This window comes from Sciurus vulgaris, assembly GCF_902686455.1.
Source record: "Sciurus vulgaris genome assembly, chromosome: 3".
Classification (NCBI taxonomy): Eukaryota; Metazoa; Chordata; class Mammalia; order Rodentia; family Sciuridae; genus Sciurus; species Sciurus vulgaris.
In genome coordinates, this window is record NC_136463.1 from 107,565,879 (window position 1) to 107,585,315 (window position 19,437).

General features: G+C 38.5%; 1 protein-coding gene and 1 pseudogene across 2 annotated transcripts in view; one reads left to right on the plus strand and one right to left on the minus strand.

Moving 5' to 3' along the window:
- Positions 1–19,437, plus strand: part of FMNL2 (formin like 2) — a 289,840-nt gene that overhangs the window by 160,109 nt on the left and 110,294 nt on the right. Inside the window, 1 exon segment of the mRNA XM_079133275.1 lies at positions 3,698–3,781. Within this exon segment, the coding sequence (XP_078989401.1) occupies positions 3,698–3,781 (84 nt within the window).
- Positions 3,039–3,572, minus strand: LOC306658157 (small ribosomal subunit protein uS10-like; annotated as a pseudogene). The gene is made up of 2 exons: positions 3,551–3,572; positions 3,039–3,497 (listed from the first exon to the last, which is right to left on the minus strand). The product of its transcript is annotated as a small ribosomal subunit protein uS10-like (transcript).

Here is a 19,437-nt window from a genome sequence, read left to right on the forward strand (position 1 = left end):
TTCATTCAGTGTGCCACCAGCCTCATCCAAGCCAGCATTCACTTCAACTCCTGATCTGGCCCCTTCATGGCCTCTTTGCTTCCACTCTTGCTACCTCTAATCAGGGCTCTTGAAGCACCTTCCATGATCTTTGTAAAAACAGTGTGCTTGTGTTATGTCCCTATTTAGAAGCATTCAGTGACTTCCCATTGCACTTCAGATAAAAGTATTGACCTTGACCTGCTTTTTCTGGGCACGATATGACTTTGATTCACATGTTTGTATTCATCTTTCCCTCATTCTTTCTCTTTTACTTTCTTTTTTGGCCAAACTGGTTTTCTTTGTGCTCTCGGAAGGTACCAAGTTCTTTCCTGCCTTAGTCTCCATTTTTTTGTCTGCCCAGCATGCTTCTGTCCACTCTTTACCTGACCGATTCCTCTTCCTTTATTAGGATTCGTATTAATTGTTACTTTTTCCTGAGTGTTCTTTCCCAACCCTCTAATCTACACCTACTGTCTAATAACGTCTCTCAAGATTTGCCAGAATTTCAAAACTCTGCCCTGTGTGTATCTTTTCACCATCACATGTCTCCATGGGAGACCACGTCTCGTTTCTCCCTGTGCCACCCAGCACGTCATGCAATGCTTGTGCACGAGCAGTGCTTCATAAACAGTTGTTGGACAGAAGACTTTAATCAAAATGAAAGTTGGTCTAGTAGGAGCATCTTACCTTTCTCTTTGCAGTAACTACAGGGCCATCTAATTCCTGTAGCAGAGTTGGCTGACTGCTTCCACAAGTGTCCAACAGGGTCCTGGTAGAAGACTGTTAGTTATCTGCCAGTTTGCTTTGCCACGAAAATGGCTTGATAGTACTTTTACAGCGTGTCCTTGGCAATCTAACAGACTAAGTGTTGGTTCCTACTGCTGATCTATGCAACCTTAATCAAGTTCTCCCAGGTCTGTTTCCCCATATATTAAATGGAGAAAGTTGTATTGATCTCATCATCTTATTAAATATAATATTAAGCAAGGGTATTTATTTATTTATATTTTTAGATGTTGGTAGACCTTTATTTTATTCATCTTTTTATATGTGGTCCTGAGAATCTAACCCAGTGCCTTGCACGTGCTAGGCAAGTGCTCTACCACTGAGCTACAACCCCAGCTCAAGGGTACATATTTAAAATGCCTAATCTAGTGCTTGTCATCTTGTAGGAGTTCAGGCATTCTTATTTCCTTCATAGCTCAAGAAATTAATAAGGACTCAGGGAAAAGAAAACTCATTTAACTTATCTTGTAATGTTATGGTTTCTATTTTCTTCATAATCATACCCACGGGTACTAACCTGAGGGTCAAAACCAGTTTAAGGAGAAAAAGTCCATCTCTAGGGTGAAAATAAGCTAAGGTGAACTGCTTATTTAACAGTAAATAATATCCCATACCCCCCAAAAAATATATGGAATTCTCCTTTGTCTTATCCCAGGGGTTGTTCTTTAACATTGCTAAATTGTTGTAATTAATAAATGTAAGTGGGTATTTTCCATTCTGGTTTAAGTAGATAGTCCATGGAGACAGACTATAGGAAGTATTTTTCCTATTTAAATATTTCTGCATTTAAGAAGGCTTAGCTGTACCATTGAAAACTCTGGAGTCAAAGCTATTCAAATGATGTTGTTAGCTTTGGGGTTAATTTAAAAATTAAATATTCTGAAGACAGACTTTTAGTTTTAAAATCTGACAGATTAAATTCAAATTAATAGGCGTAGATAGATTCAAGGCCTACCAATCTGAATGTTAGATTGAATTTAAGGGAAACTGCTTGGAGTTAAATCAGTCAAAATCATCAAGTTGAATTTGCCATTAAGTCAGAGTAGTTCACCTACTCTTGCCTCTATTATATTTGTTTTGCCCTTTGACATGCAATAGTAACCAGACTAAAGGGAGTTGTTTCACTATAAGCCAGGTCTTTGAGAGAGCTGGGGAGTTGAGTATTAAAAGTTTAAGACGTTTGCTTTTGTCTACTAAAATATTGACCTAAACAAGGAACTGCACTGTAGCGATCTGTTTGGTTTGAAGTGTTGGTGCCAGAGCATGAACCAGACAATTAATAGACACAATACATTAATTAGCTACTTAGTTCAGTTGTTTAGAGTTTGGGAGCTTCGGGGCAGCCAAGGGAACACATTGGAATTCCTTCTGGGGTTTCTCTCATCTTTCCTTGCTGTGTCGTCCAAGATCTTAGCTCAGACTCAAGCCAAAGTGTCTTGAAAATGCATGTGATTGGTCATTTTGGACGTAGACTCATAACATAATGTATGGGAAAACGCATGAGCAGCACTACAAAAGATGTGTTAACAGGGGGGTTGTATGGATGCTGATGTGTGAACGTCTCACTCGGCTCAGGTTCAGTTTCTTACCCAAAAGCTCAACTTTATAAACCAACATAGCTAAACTGAGAACTAAGGTTGCTAATACTAACATGTCCTGAAGGAGAGAAAACAATGCCATCATATGTATATATATATATATTTTTTTGCAGTTGTAGATGGACAGTGCGTCTTTATTTATTTTATTTATTTTTTCATGTGGTGCTGAGGATTGAACTCAGTACCTCATACATGCTAGGCAAGCACTCTGCCACTAAGCTACAACCCCAGCCCCTCCCATTGTCATTTTTAAAAATTCATTTTTCACTCCTTGTTCATCAAAGTGAATAAAAGTTGATGCTATCAGTGGTTCTGGTCATTGAGTTTTCTTTTGGAGCTTTCTGTGTCTGGTGGGACTATGTACTTTAAGAAGAAATTGAGAAGATACCTTTTGAACCATTCCTCCTGACCTTTTTGTTGAGTCCAAAGGGAGCCTGCTGTGAAATGAAGAAACAAGAAACAAAACACTACCATTGTTGAAATGGGTTCAGCGCTTCCCTCCTCCCATCAAACCAGCCTGATGTTTAATGACTTATGCAGGGTGTTTTAGTTGAATCAGATACTACTAGGGAATGAAAGTCTGTCAGAAAGGGCCATAGTTGTAGTCTTTACTCTGCTTGCCTGTTGTTTACTTATTTATTTAATTTATTATTTTTTTTTAACAACTGATAGTTTATTAAAACAGTTGACTTCGGCATCTGCAATGTTGACTTCGACCTCCGCTCCTGGCTGAATACTAATGGAAGTAATCTGTTTAACAATTTCAGAAGGGCTGTGCAAATCAATGAGTCGCTTGTGGATTCTCATCTGAAAACGATCCCATGTCTTGAAGGTTCTAAGAACCTTCACCACGAGGTGTTTTTCTTGTAGTGATTCTCAAAGTCTTAGTAGCTATGCAAACAGGTCCTTTCACTTTGAGATTCTTCTCCTTTGTGCCTCTGATCAAGGCAGCACACACTTTCTCGAGCGATTTTACATTGCGGCTGGTGAGGGTGATTCTAATTTGATGAATCGCCACCTCTGGTTCCATGGGTGTCTTTCCGGTGTCTTTAAATGCCGTGGCTGCAGTGTGGCTTCCTGACCAACTTGTTCCTCAGCTAGAGAGAACAGCGATGAGTCAGGAGCAGAAGGGGGCGGCACAGGGCTCCACTGCAACCTTAACCACATTGCGCGCGCGCGCGCGCACACACACACACACACACACACACACACACACACACACACACACACACACACACACACACACAAAGTGCCTGTTGTTTATTGACAGATCTCTTTCCCTTTTTTTACAGAATGCTATGAACCTACCTCCTGACAAAGCCAGGTTATTGCGTCAGTATGACAATGAGAAAAAATGGGAACTGATTTGTGACCAGGTAAGAAACAGTTATGCTTTTATCAAGCAAATGAAGCAGGATGGACACAGCTCTCCCCTGGATGCACTGGACTTTTCCCAGGAGATGCATGCCTTTTTTTTTTTTTTTTGGTACCGGGGATTGAAGTCAGTGGCACTCAGCCACTGAACCACATCCCCAGCCCTATTTTGTATTTTATTTAGATATAGGTTCTCACTGAGTTGCTTAGTGCCTTGCTTTTGCTGAGACTGGCTTTGAACTCGCCATCCTCCTGCCTTGGTCTCCTGAGCTGCTGGGATTATAGGCATGTGCCACCACACCTGGCAATGGCTTTCTGTTTTGTGATTCCTTGCCTTTCTGTTTCTTATTGCCAAAGAAGGAACTTAAAAATGACTTGTTTTTTCATTATTTTAACTCTATCATTTATTTGTTTTTGGAACTGGGAATTGAACCCAGGATTGCTGTACCACTGAACTACATCTCCATCCCTTATTATTCATTTTGAGGCAAGGTTTCTCTAATTTACTGAGTCTCAAACTTGCTGTCCTCCTGTATCAACCTCCTGAGTCACTGTGATTACAGGTATGTGCCACTAAGCCCAGTTCTCATTTATTTTTAAATATTTTGCTGTTTGATTTTTAGGGAAACCTGGTCAAGTGGGCAAACCAGATTCAGATGATCTCTTTCTCTGTTTACCTCCTATAACAGTTTATGCTGCTTTAATTATGTAGGTCCTCTAAGTTAATTGGCCTTCATATTCCTGTAAATTGATGGATGTAAAAAGGTGAATTGTTTATAAAGAAACATTATTTAGACTGACAAAACTATTTCAGATTTTAACCATTCTCCAGGTATTCTTGTTTAATCATTAACACATTATAACAAATTCAGACTCTTAAGAGGGATATAAAATTGGAAGTGAAATTCTTTCCTTGTCTTTTACTTTACCCTCCAAATTTTATACCTTTAGAGCTTCATTGGTAAGACTTGGAAGTTTCTCTTAACTTTTTCTTTTTGTTTTGTTTTTAAAAACAAGATCATTTGCTAAAGCAGGGATTTGCCTCTTGCTGTGGGGATAAAGTGTGGCAAGGGACGAGAAGAATTTTCTGTCTGTCCTTGTTTCCTAGAAGTAGAGGCCTAAAGTTAATGTAAAGCTTCTGAAACTCTCCTGGGAACTTGGTTTACCTTAGTTCTTAAAAACAAAACAACCAACCAGTAAAGAGATGGTGATAAAATCACCCTGTTCTCTCCATGCCATGTGTGAGCACCCAGAGTAGATAGTAGCCGAAGAGAAAAAAGCGTGCTGCTTTTGTGACTGTGATGCATAAGAAACAAATTGTGAATCCTAGCTCCATTTTGAGACTTAATATTTATCAAATGTTATCTAAACCTGGTGCAAGGAAAGTGATTTTTTAATGGTAAAAAGATTGTAAAGATCGTTAATATAGAGAAACGTGATCACATGTATGAGGGAAGTATGGGTAAAGTGTGAAAAAGTCTCAAGTGCGCCACAGTGGTAAAGGTAGTCTGCTTCTGGGAGGTCATCTGTGAGCCCTGCAAGGTCCTGGACTTCTCCCTCCTTCCCTCACACCGGTAGCATTCACCTGCTCCTTTCTAGCTTTATTGAATTATTAAGTTTTCATTCCAAGTGTGCCAGAAAGGTAAGACTGCTAATGATGGAAGATTTCTAACAATTGCAGTCTTCTCTCAGACCAAAATTATCTTCCTAGGGTTGATGCTGGGGGTTAGGGGTTCTTGAGACTAAGGAAGGAGCAATTGGGTATCTAAGTTTCTGGTTTTCAAATCCTCAAAGTTCACATTGTTTTGCCCTTCAATGTCACCATGCCAGGACACAGAGAACTTTTCCACTTCACCTGTTCCTCTTTGGCAGTCCTGTCACATGTTAGAGGTTCCACACTGAAATGACTGTCAGCTCTGAGGCATCCTTTGTTAATAGTAGTTAAAGAATAATAATTATTTACTGCCAGTAGCCAGCATTTAGTAAGCAAGTTATCTTAAGGTCTTTGTGCTCATTCTTCAAAGCAGTCATACTTATTTGTATCTCCATTTGGCATAGGGGAAAACTGAGATTTGGAGATTAAATTATTCCCAAAGGTCACGTAATTGTTAAGTGATGACGTGTGCAGGTCATCTGAATCTGGAGAATGTGCAGATTTTGGGTGTGTGCTCTCAACCCAGACCTTCTCTGCCCTCCTCATAAGCTGCCAGTGTGTGAGTGGTATACTAAGAATCAACAAAAAATAGTTTCCCTTCTGTGTCTTGCATTCTGGCATGCTTTATGAGAAGGAGAGAAAGCAGGGAGTTGTATCTCAGCTGCTGAGCCTACCTGCCCACATTACCACTATGTTAAACCATCATTTTTGGTTAACTCTTTGTCATTGTGAAAATTATGGCCAGCAAAAAAATTGAACATTTTTTTTCCCCCACACATGGGTAACCTGTGGGTGTGTCACTCACATGACTATCTTTGGTCTTCTAACATTTGTGAGGGAAAAGACTGAAGTCCTTGAGCTGAAAGCATTCATAATATACTCTTCATAGGCAGCTATGGTGTGGTGATTTTATTACTATTTATGTCATCTGATTTATACACAAACCATGTCATATATGTCTTTGGTATATAATATTGATCTGTCTATGGTGGCTAACTGATGGACGTCCAAATTACATTTGCAGTTATGATTCCATCTATATGAAATGCCTAGAATAGTAGATCTGTAGAAATGGAAAGTAGATTAGTGCTGAGGACTAAAGGGGGAATGAGGAGCCATTGCTGATGGTTGTGGGGTTTTCTATTTGTGTGATACAAAAATTCTGGAAGTACATAGTGGTGATAGTTGCTTAGCTATGTGAACATACTAAAATTGTATACTTTAGTGAATTTAGGGAATCTAAATTACCTCTCAATTAATATCAAGATATCTGCTTTTATTGTGATCAGGGATAGGAATCAAAAACCAGGAAGGGAACTTAAGAGAAATCATGAAATGTTTGTGTGGTTTCTTTGGATATGCCAATTTGAACAAACTAATTATAAAAAGATTTTATGGGAAAATTACAAAAATTTGATTAATGACTGAGAGGATTTCAAGAAGTTATTGGTTGATTTTGTTGGTTTTGATTTTTTGCTTTGTGATTATTGAAGAACCTGCCCTTATTTTTTAAAGAAGACATACTGATGTAGAGATAAAATCATATGACTAGGGCTTTTTAAAAAATACTTTCTCAAAGGAGGGAAAAAAAAGGACAGATAAAGGAAATCTGGAAAAGTCTCTGTAATTGTTAAATTTTGATTTTTGAGATGTGGGGTGCATTATAGTATACTTTCAACTTCTGTGTATATTTGACAATTCATTGCAGCATATAAAATTAAAAAAATAAAGGTATTTGCTTCTTAATGATCTTTATTTTCTTTTTTAAATGACCTTTTTCTTTCATCCCTAAAATGTAATTAATATCAATACCCTTAATTTATTTAGAGGATTGGAGATGAGGTATGTAAAGTGCAATGGAATAATACTTGGCATATAGTGGGTGCTTCATAAATTTATGAAGCTGCTTCTGCTACTGATGAAGAACCCCTATATTAAATATTATGATCATTATTTTAATTTTCATCTTGTTCTCAGAAGATTCAGGAACATTTACTGTATTGAAATTATTGTCCATTGTTACTCAAATGTACTTTATAGTGTCAATGCATGTTGTATGACACTGTCAAGAAAAGCCTTACCTATAGATTTTTGGTCTAAGAAATTTTCAGGGCAAGGCTTCATTGTAAAGCTTTACAACAGTGACTGTGGGTGTTGTCATTGACATCTAACATAGGAGACACCCTTGGCCCCTGATGCTTTGTGCACAAATAATAATTTTATTTTTATAAGAAAATAATCCAGATATTTTATTTGTCATATAGTATGCATGCTTTAGGCTAGGTGCACAAAGTGAGAGGTAATACAAAAGAAACTTATTTCCAAAGGAAGTGTGTGAATACTACTGTTGGAGGACCTATGGAGAAATTACTTGAGGTGTCATTTCCATGAAAAATTATCATACAGACACTATGAATCATGCAACTAGTCATACTTCTTTTTCCCCTTAGCTGCCTAGAATGCTTAGAGCCAAATTTGTGGCCTACCCTGACCAACTCTACAGTATTTTAATGATATGTGTTTGTTTACCAACCTCATTCATGGCTTCATCTATTTTTTTTTTTTTTTTTTCTGCCCAGATTTCCCTTTCACATTGATTTCTTTCTGAAAAAAAAATCTTGGATGAAGTTGTAAACTTTTGTGAGTTATCTTTTTGAGCAAGCTAAATATAAGATATATGTCAGCATATATTACTGCTGAACAAAGATTATATTTCTTTGATAACTAAAATTTTCTCAATGCTGCCATTCTTGTGCAAATCATTGCTCTGAATCTGCTCAGCTTTCCTAAGAAAGCAAATATAGGGTGTGAAAATAAATGCTTTAATAAAAGGATTTACTAAGGTACACTCATACATTGCTGATGGGAATGCAAATTGGAATGGAAAGCACTGTGGAGAATCCTCAGAAAACTTGCAATGGAACCACCAATGAACCCAGTTATCCCATTCCTTAGTTTATACCCAAAGGACTTAAAATCAACATACTATAGTGACACAGCCACATCAATGCTTACAGCAGCTCAGCTCAACAATAGCTAAACTGTGGAACCAACCTGCATGCCCTTCAACCGATGAATGGATAAAGAAAATGTGACACACACACACACACACACACACACACACACACACACGGTGGAATATTCATGGACTTTAAAGGAAAATGAAATTAATGGCATTTGCTAGTAAATGGTTGGAGTTGGAGAATATCATGCTAAGTGAAATAAGCCAAACCCAAAAAACCAATGGCCAAATGATTTCTCTGATATGTGGAAGCTAATTCACAATGAGGCAGGGGTGGATAGAGAAGAATAGTTACTTCCTCATAGGTTAAGGAGAGTGAAGGGAGGGGAAAGGGGTATGGGAGAAGGAATGATAGTAGAGTGAAACAGACATTATTACCTCGTGTGTATGACTGCATGACCCATGTGGTCCTACAATATGTATAATCAGAAAAATGAGAGATTATACTCTATGATCTATCAAAATGTATAAATGCATTCTACATTCTATTAGTTGTCATGTACAACTAATTAGAACAAATAAATTTAAAAATGTTAAAAAAGATTAAAAAATACATACCACATACAAATGAACAAAAAGCAAAAAATAAAAAAGATTTATCATGATTTAACTCAGGAAAAGCAATTGTGTTATCTGCAACTCATTCTTTAATTTGGTATACCAGCCTTTTCATATTTTGTTACTTTGTTTTGAAAGTATTTTTAAAAACACATGTCTCCCAAGAGTTCTTTTAGGGCGTGAGTTGTGTGGCATTTGTTTGTGTACCTCCAGCAGCTTGCTTAGTGCCTCAAACAATGCTTATTGAAAGTATGTTGAGCCAAAGAAATAATGCTTAAATTATGTATATGTTCAGGAGGCAGTGGAGAAGCAAGCTAGCTTTATTGGCACAGATGGCAGAAGAGAGTGGAGAGGTTTAGGAGGTGGCCTGGGAGACTAAGCAGAGGTTTGCTGTTTCTTTATCCCTCTCACCCTCCTCTACTTGTTGGTGTAGCTTGCTTCTGCTAAGTGAAACTAAACTTCTTTGCTTGGTTCTACAAAGTCCTTTAAAGAGAGGAAGGGTACCTTGTGTAGTATCAAGGAGTCTACTTATTTTTAGAGGAGAGCTCTCTTTCCATCTATCTCTGGCCAGCTGAAAAACTTGGCTACAGGCTGGGCGAAATGGTCCTGACTATTTCTTTGCTGATTTCAGGAGCAAGATAGGAATTTTTGTCTTTTAAAGATTGGGTTAACATATAATTTAGCGATATTGAGTATATTCATATTGAAGAGAAATTTTAAGATGACTTATTCTGATGGGTATAGATTCCATAAATTTTATCTCAGATTTAATTAACATGGAATCCCAAAGAAATTTTTTCTTTGATACTGGTTATTGAATGCAGGATGCTGTACTACTGAACTACATCCCCAGTTCCCACCCTCCCTGCCCTGCCTTTTTTAAAATTTTGAGACATGGTTTTACTGAATTGCTGAGGTTGACTTTGAATTTGTGATCCTCCTGCCTCAGCCTGTGGAGTTGCTGGGATTATAGGTGGATACTACCATCCCTGGTCCGAGAAATTTTTTGTTAGTTTTTTTAATGAACCTTTCTTTTATTTATATGTGGTGCTGAGAATTGAACCCAGTGCCTTACACGTGCTAGGCAAGCTCTCCTACCCAGGCCCTGAGGAATTTTTTATAGGAACAATATTTCAGCAGTGACTCAGTGCTTTCCTCAACCAATGCACAAATATAAAGATGATCTGAGCCAGGCACAGTGGCACATGCCTATAATCCCAGCAGCTGGGAAGTGGGCTGAGGCAGGAGGATCTCAAGTCAAAAGTCAGCCTCAGCCTTAGCAACTTAGTGAGATCCCTGTCTCTAAATAAAATATAGAAAGGGCTGGGGATGTGGTTAAGTGCCCCAGGGTTCAATTTTTTTTTTTTTTTTCAAAAAAAAAAAAAAAAAGATGATCTGAGTTTCTACTGGGTCTCAAGGGCAACGGAACTGTGGGAGACCTTTTAACTCTGGGTACATGGAGCCACAGTGGGGGATCTCCCTGCTGGATTTTGGGTGATTCAAACCTGAGTATCTATTTATGGACTCTAAAAAATGGGCAGAGTTCCCATAAAAATCTAAATTTAAGGACACTGAGGTAAATTTTATAGTAGCCTGAGACGATTGAGGATTGAGTAGAGTAAAAAACTGGAGACGTTAAGTTCCTTTGATAACTGGCAAGCAAAACTCCACAAGCTGCCCAACAGTAACAGGGCTCTTGCATAGACACTTAAGCTTGTAGAAAGAAAGAAGTCACTTGTCATTATTTATGCATTGATTTTCTGGGCAGACCCTGTGCTACACCTGTGGGTTTGGGCCTTGATAGTGTCCCATGAGGTTCAAACTCTTAGCACAGAGTTTACTATGGGTAAATGCCATATTTAGGGAGTTTAGAGATCTTGGATAAACTCAGACTTCCAGAGCATTATATCTGGTAGGGTTATTAGGGATCACTTATTCTAACCCATTTTGCTTTTATTTTTCTATTGGGAAAGTTAATACATGCTTGTCAAAACAAAATTTGGTTGAGCATATGAAATAAAGTAAAAGGCCTTCTGTCATTCCTATCTACCTGTTCCCTAACCCACTTACTTGGTAGATGATGAAACTGTGATTCATAGTATGCATGACTAGGTCAATGTCAGGGCCCTCCAAGGTGAGATGAGAACACCTACTGCCAAAAACCCATCGCAAGCCCTTTCAGCTGTTCACTGAACAGGGACTTTGAAACGGTTTACTGAAGCAAAGATGTATGTTGTAGATAAGAGGAAATCACCAAAGTTTCATGCTGTGGTTTATCAGGTGGTTTTGGGGAGGGGAGAACTACAGTTCTTCCCTGTGGAGAAGGAGCTTGGTTCATAACTGTACCTCTGCTGAATGATCAAGTGTTAAGTGCTTAGTCAGAGAATCAGGACATTTGAGATGACTGTTCCTGAAGCGTGTAGGGTCTGTGAGTGTATAATGCAGTCCAGAAACTGTTAGGGTTTCCACATCTAAGCTAAGTTAGAAAGCTTCTCCCTGATACTATGGGTGCTGATGGAGTATCTTCAACATGGACCACCTGCCTCTTTTTTTGGGGGAGGGGGTGCCACAGGGTATTGAACTCAGGGGAACTTGGCCACTGAACCAGATCTCCAGCCCTATTTTGTATTTTTGTTTAGAGACAGGGTCTCACTGACTTGCTTAGCGCCTCGCTTTTGCTGAGGCTGACTTTGAACTTGCCATTCTCCTACCTTAGCCTCCTGAGACGCTGGTAACCACTGTGCCTGGCTCCACCTTACCTCTTAATGTCTGGGTATTGCTTTGCATTGTATCTTTGGGGAAGAGACTAGGGGGAGAGTAAAGAGATGGGAGTCTGACCTTTCTTTGCTTATACAGAGTAATGTAGGAGAGGGAGATTAAAAACAAAAAAAAGAGAGTGAAGGGTTTTCAGGAATTGTACCCACTTAGACTCAGGTTCCTGTGTGAAGCACTTCATGGAGGTCAGATTATAGCCCTCAAGGCTTGGCATGGGTGCTCATCCAGGGGAAGACTCCTGCTGCCACTCAGCCAGAGCTGAGTCAGGCTGGTGGTACTAAGATACTCCGTTGTTAAGATACTTCATTACTGTGAGACTTGATCGTTTTGTCTTTTTCAATCCAACTGAACCATACCATGTGAAAGTTTTTAATCATTAAGAATAATTATTTTTCCAGGTGTGGTAGCTAATGCCTGTTATCCCAGTGACTTGGAAGGCTAAGGCAGAAGGAGAAGTTCTAGACCCCTGCAACTGGGTGAGACCCTGTCTCAAAATAAGGTTAAAAAGGACTTGAATGTAGCTCAGTGATAAGAGTGGCCCTGGGTTCAATCCCCAGTTTAAAAAAATAAAAATAAAAATGGTGTGGAAAATGGTGGAATGAGATAGACATCATTACCCTATGTACATGTATGATTACACTAATGGTATGAATCTACATCGTGCACAACCATAGAAACAAAAAGATGTGCCCCATTTGTGTACAATGAATCAAAATGCAGTCTGTGAAAATAAAATAATTAAAAAAATTTAAAAAATAAGTAAAAATGGTGGGCTAGGTCTGTAGTTCAGGAGAGTGCTTGCTTAGCATTCCTACAACTCTGGCTTTCAACCCTCAGTACTGCTGGAAAGAAAGAAAAATGTTTTTTACAAACCCTTCATTTGTTTCCTAATGCTAAAGTACTTCCTGTGGCCCATCAGATTCTAGGTGAAGAGGGCCTGTCCATGGAACACCAGTGGCAATAAATAAGTAGTGATTCTATGGAGTTTTTATATCCTCCTTTAGTGCTGGTGGCCGCTATGTTAATCATTTGAGCAAGCATATGGAGAGCAGAGATATTGGAGAAGCTAAAGGAAGAGATAGTGATGCAGTAGAATCTTTCCCCTTCCTCTTGGTCCCAGACACCCAGCTTAATCTGCCTTTAGCCCCTATCCCCAAATTCCAGGCTTTGATTCTACATTTAGCCACACTTTGTTCTCTTTTTTTACTCTCAGCTGTTGGGATAGTCAATAGCCATCTCCCCATCCCCAGCCTGCTGCCCTCTGGCCTACTGACATTTTTACTATTATATTGTTTGATGTTTAAATTTTATTATATTTTCTTAATTTTAGGGTACATTGAAGTGCTCTTTATTTATTTGCATTATTGGGGATTGAATCCAGGGGTTCCCTACCACTGAGCTACATCCCCAGCCTTTTTTATTTTTTATTTTGAGACAGGGTCTCTAGGTTGCCCAGGCTGGTCTCGAACTTGAAATTTGAGCTGCTGGGATTACAGGTGTGCACCACTGTGTCTGGTTTTGTATTCATACGGGTTTTCTCCCCTGATACCTTTTCCTCTGTGTGTGTGTGTGTGTGTGTGTGTGTGTGCGCGCGCGCGCGCACTTGTGATCTGTTTAATTCTGTTCAAAATATATCTTTCAACCCTTGGAGTTGTTTATTTTTGTTTTGTTTTGGGTACTAGGGATTGAATCCAGAGGTGCTTAACCTCTGAGTCATATCCCCAGCCCTTTTTTATATTTTATTTAGAGACAGGGTCTCGCTGAGTTGCTTAGGGCCTGGCTTAGTCGCTGAGACTGGCTTTAAATTTGTGATCCTCCTGCTTCAGCCTCCTGAGCCATTACAGGATGCACCACCATACCTGGCAATCCTTGGAGTTTTCTCTTATTTTGTTATCTGGTCTTTATTATCTTTCTTTTGGCTATTGAATTAGTTAGATTTTTTTCCTTTGGTATTTTGTTTTCTAGTTTATCTTTTTTCCAACTTCATTATGTACCTTAAAATTAAGAATTTTCTATCCAAATAAAGTTATCATGATTAAAATGAATAAAAATTCCTTAATACATTAAATTGCTCAGTTCATAGTTCCCAGTTTTCTTTATGATATTCATTGCACCTGGATTGTTTAAATAAGAAAATAGCACAGGATCAGTCACAAATTGCATCTGGGTGTGTCAGGTGAGGATTGACTATGGATCTTAGTTATTTTTGCCAAACTTAAAAACAACAACAACAACATATTTTTGTCTCTTGGCTATCTTTTGCCTGAGATTGTGAAGAGACTGTCTTCCTTTTCTTGAGGTCTCCAGACCTAAGTATTGACTTTATTGCTACTGGAAAGAAGACAAGTTTCTTTTTGTTTCCTTCCTGAAAGTAGTTCCCCGTCCATTAGGACTCTTTCCAGGCCTCCAATTCCTTCATTCTACAGCACTGGAATAGCAATCAAAGAAGCAGATGCCAGCTCCGTGAATGTGGAGCTTTTTGGGTCTTAGTATCTCTGTAGTTCTGGAAAATTGAATTTGAACTTAGAAATGAATTTACATCTTTCCTTTTGCAAAGGTTTCCTTTTCTTACAGCCTTTAGAGCAAGGGGAAAAGATGCTGGCCTGCCTTACAGGGACTGGGCTGAGAAGTTGGCCCAAAGAGGAGGAGATAGAATTATTGCTTTCCAAACTGTCATTTTTGGCGAGTTGGTACAACTGCTTGTCAGAAGTGCTATTTTGCATCTATTGCTGGAGCTAGATGCTGAGGACTCAGTCTGATCTGATCTGAAGGTTTTAGACTCCCTTTGCTTTAGTGAACATCATATTGACTACCTTCCTGTCTGGTTATCCAAGTGAAATTATAGACTCTTCCACTCTTTGAAACAAGTTAATTGCCTGAGCTGTCTTAGATTACATGATCATGTGGTGTGAAGTAGACTTTATTGTACAAGCATCTTTTATAAATTCAGGGACAGTGTTACAGGAAATGGAGAAGTATACAGCAATTGAATGGACATAGGTTAGACCAACATTGACCTTTAACATCACCTTTGAGAAAGCACTTGATCATAAACTTAAGGCATGCTAGCCAAGAATTTATACCACATAATACAAATACTGCTTTACCAAAACTTTACTTTGTTTAATGCTTGGACATTTAACTCAGTCTTTACTGTGGAAGGCTATTTTTTTTCACCTTCCCCCCCCCCCCCCACACACACACACACATACACACAAATAGCTTTGTTTAGCACTATTTGCTGGATAACACTATTGCGCTGATACTCTTATAGGTGCCTGATTTGGAACATTTTTTTCTGTTTAAAAAAATTATAATGGTTTGGAAATTTTAAAAAAATGGCAGTGAGTGACCTAGATCATAATGTGATATGGCTTCTTCACCATCAGTCATTTAAATGACTTACTCAGACACACTGATGTGCTAGATGCTGTGACTATCATGCTTCAGAAGACATTATATTGAATCTTTCAAAATAGGAGATTGAAAAAAAGAAGGCATGCTTTAAAAATCCAACTATGGAGAGACTAAATATGTAATGGAGAGCTCTCAGCCCATATATGTATTCTCTCCTAGTTGCTGGTAGCAATATTTTTTTTTTTTTTTGAAAAAGGAAAAAGAAGTTTTTATTGCTTTGCTAGCAAAGGAGAGAGGCTGTGATTCTGCCCATCAGCAGTAACAGGGGGCTTTTAAAGAGGTGACTCAAAGGCTACATTCCATGTGTTTTCTGTTTGGAGTTGTAATTCACTTGTTAATTTGGGACATATTCATTTCTGAGATCAAGTGGTACCATCCCCAAAGTCTGGGTTACCTTGTTCCTATGGTGGGTGTGTACTCAAGGACAGACAAACTTGCCTAAGATGGGGAAGAAAGATAATCCTGTTCCCCTGAGATTAGGAAGGAGGAAGAGAAAGAAACATGCTTATTTCAAAAATAAGCTGCAGTGGCAGAGCAGAAGGGCTATATTCAAAGCATAAAGTGGACCACTGCTACATTTCCCCACTGTCAATTTCTACATTCCATTTCTATGGAAAAATGGGTGATGACATCTCCAAGCTGCTTCCTGCTGAAAGAGGGTAAAGCTGGGGGAAGTAACCCAAAGTCCTTGTTCTGTGTGAGGTGGGGCCTGGACAGTCAAGGGTATTCAGCATCAGAGCAGTCCAGAGGTCCTCAGTGGCAGATGGCAGGTGACTGGACAAGGCACACATAGGGCAGGGATCATGCTAAGACAACAATAAATAAGACAGCAAAACATTGTTTTTTTTTGTAAACAATTAGCACAAAAGGAATTAGTGTTTCAGCCAGTGTCTGAAAACCATGGAGACAGTAACTCATAATCATTATCAGTGAAAAATGGATCAAGTTTGTCAATTTAAGAGGTTAGGAAGAAAAAAAAAAAAAGAAAAAAGAGGTTAGGAAGATTCATAGGCCTATGAGACCAGGTTCAAATTAGCTCCGGACAAACTTGTGACTCTAGAGTCTTTTGTAATCATTATTATTAGGCACTACCACACAAGAACCCTTCCTTTATAGCCCAGCTTTACTTGCTTTTGGTAGGGCTGGCACAAAGTATATCTTAAGTTACATTAAAAAAAAAAAAAGTTTTTCTTTTTAAATAACAGTGTGAGACTCTCTTGCCAGGTGTTTAAGACCAAGTTGGTAAAAACTGAGATTGTTCCTATCTACTCTTAAAGGTCAGCTGAGATTCCTCAGAGATCACCCTTGGGGACGTGTGTGAAGCCTCTTGGCTCCTTTAGCTTTCCTCTACCAGTGATGCCATCTGCTAGGATGGGTCAAGGTCTTGCTGACCATACGTGTCTTCTCTTGGAAGCATCAGGGACATTTTGCTTTCCAGTGACCCTCTTTGCAGAATGTGCACTGGTTATCTTCCCGTTTTCTCGGATTCTCTTGATTTCCCTAATTGGGTGACACACCAAAGTTGCAGGGCCCTGAGAGGGTCCCTTCATTCTCTGGGTCCTGACTGACCTGAGAGAGCAAGGGTCAAAATGTTGGCTGCTTTGCTTGTAGCATTCTTTATGAACTTTCAAGGAGGAAAAGTGTTTTTAAAAAGTCCTCTTCTGAAGTCATGGAGAAAGTTGAGGTGTCTGTGGTCTTCATTTTTGCTGAAGTACTACAAAAGCTTTGTAATTGTACTTAAATAATAACAAATGTAAGAAAGTTGATTTTGATTTCTAATGATGTGTAGATGTTGGAGGTGTAGTAAGATGGGAGGAAAGTTAATTCAATATATGGTTTGTTGAAACAACAATATGTAGGGGATGGAAAATATATATTCTACATCAGCATGGTGGATATTGAGTCTGGGCAAAATTCCAGGACTGGACTAGCTTCTTCAGGTATTAGAAATACCATCATCAGGCAGGTGCTTCTTACCCTGAAGGCTACTGCTTTCTCTCTTCACAGACATCACAGCTCTGCTCTTGATGCATGTACTCCTATTTTCAGAGAGAAAGTCCCTTCCTAAGTTCATCCAAAACCCTATAAGATGGGTATTCCTAATAGGTCAGGGATGTGCTTGTGTATGTCTTTCATAGCCAGCAAATGTGCTTATCTGTGACCCATTTGGAAGGTCCTACTTTCAACCTGCTGTTTTAGCCTATCCTTCTCAGATGTCTCTGAGTGCTTGGTTTAATGACTGACCTTGACCATGTGAGCGATAGATTGAAACTATTGTTTGCATACTCTTGTGGTCTGAAAGTGGAATTAAAGACTTGAGGCTGTTTAGAAGGTGTGCATGTGTATGTTAAATGAAAATTTTAAGATGGAAAATCTGAGGAAAGCATACCATATCCACCAGACCTTGGGTTTAAGATTTAGTTAAGTTTTAAGGTTGTTAGCACACATGGCTTTTGTTGCTGTTTTAGAAGATACTGAGTATTTATATACATATCTAGTATAATGAGATGTATGTTGGGACTGGGTTGAGTCAAGGAAGATTGGATAAGGAGGGTGAATTAAGTAAATCTTAGGAAATGACAGTGAAGATATAAAATGGTTTGATGGAGATACATTTAAAGATGGATGAAAGATTGTTATACAGTGACCATAATTTTTGATTCTTTATTAAATAGTTATGATATCATGTGAATGTTTGGAAATAGGAAATCTAAGAGGTTTAAGGAACCCTTGGACTGCTTTATTTCTTTAAAATTTTTTAAAATTTGTTTTAATTACTTATACATGACAATAGAATGCACTTATGCATTCGATAAATCATACATAAATGGAGTATAACATCTCATTTTTCTGATTTTACATGTTGTAGGATCACATTGGTCATGCAGTCATATATGTACATGAGGTAATAATGTCTGTTTTACTCTACTATCCTTCCTACCCCCATACCCCTTCCCTTCCCTTCATTCCCTTCTACCTAATCTAAAGTAACTTTATTCTTCCCTAACCCTTCCAACCCTTATTGTGAATAAGTGTCTTCATATCAGAGAAGACATTCAAACTTTGGTTTTTTTGGGTTTGGCTTATTTCACTTAGCATGATATTCTCCAACTCCATCCATTTACCAGCAAATGCCATAATTTCATTCTTCTTTAAAGCTGTGTAATATTCTATTGCTTATATATACACCACATTTTCTTTACCCATTATCTGTTGAAGGACACCTAGGTTGGTTCCATAGTTTAGCTGTTGTTGAGTTGAGCTGCTATAAACATTGATGTGACTGTGTGACTGTACTATGCTGATTTTAAGTCCTTTTGGTATAAACAGAGGAGTGGGATAGCCGAGTCAAATGGTGGGTCCATTCCAAGTTCTCTGAGGACTCTTCGTACTGCTTTCCATAATGGTTACACCAATTTGCATACCTCCAGCAATGTATGAGTGTACCTTTTTCCCATCCTTGCCGACATTTATTGTTGCTTGTATTCTTAATAATTGCCATTCTGATCAATCCTAGAATTGTTTTGATTTGCATTTTCTAATTGCTATAAATGCTGAACATTTTTTCTTATGTTTGTTGATTGATTGTATTTCTTCTTCTGTAAAGTATCTATTCAGTTCCTTAGCCCATTTATCGATTGGGTTATTTGGAGTTTTTTTTGGTGTTAAGATTTTTGAGTTCTTTGTACATCCTAGAGATTAATACTTTATTGGAGCTGCAGGTGGTAAAGATTTTCTCCCAGTCTGTTGGTTCTCTCTTCACATTATTGATTATTTCTTTTACTGAGAGGAAGCTTTTTAGTTTTGAGATCATCCCATTTATTGATTCTTAATTTTACTTCTTGCATTTTAGGGATCTTGTTAAGGAAGTCAGATCCTGGGTGGACACAGTGAAGATTTGGGCCTGCTTTTTCTTCTATTAGGCACAAGTTCTCTGTTCTGGTGCCTAAGTCTTTGATCCAATTTGAGTTGAGTTTCGGGCAGGGTGAGAGATAAAGGTTAAATATATTTCTAACAATATTTTCTGTTGAAGCTGGGTGTGCTAGCTTGCCCCTATAGTCCCAGTTCCCAGCTGCTACAGGACTGAGGCAGGAGGATTAGTTGAGCCCAGGAGATCAAGAAGAGCTTGGGAAACAGTCTCTGTCTCCTTACACTGAACAAAAATGAAACAAAGTTGACTATTTGACTTGTCCTTGGTGGATTTCTTTTTGATTAGGATAAATGAAATCAAC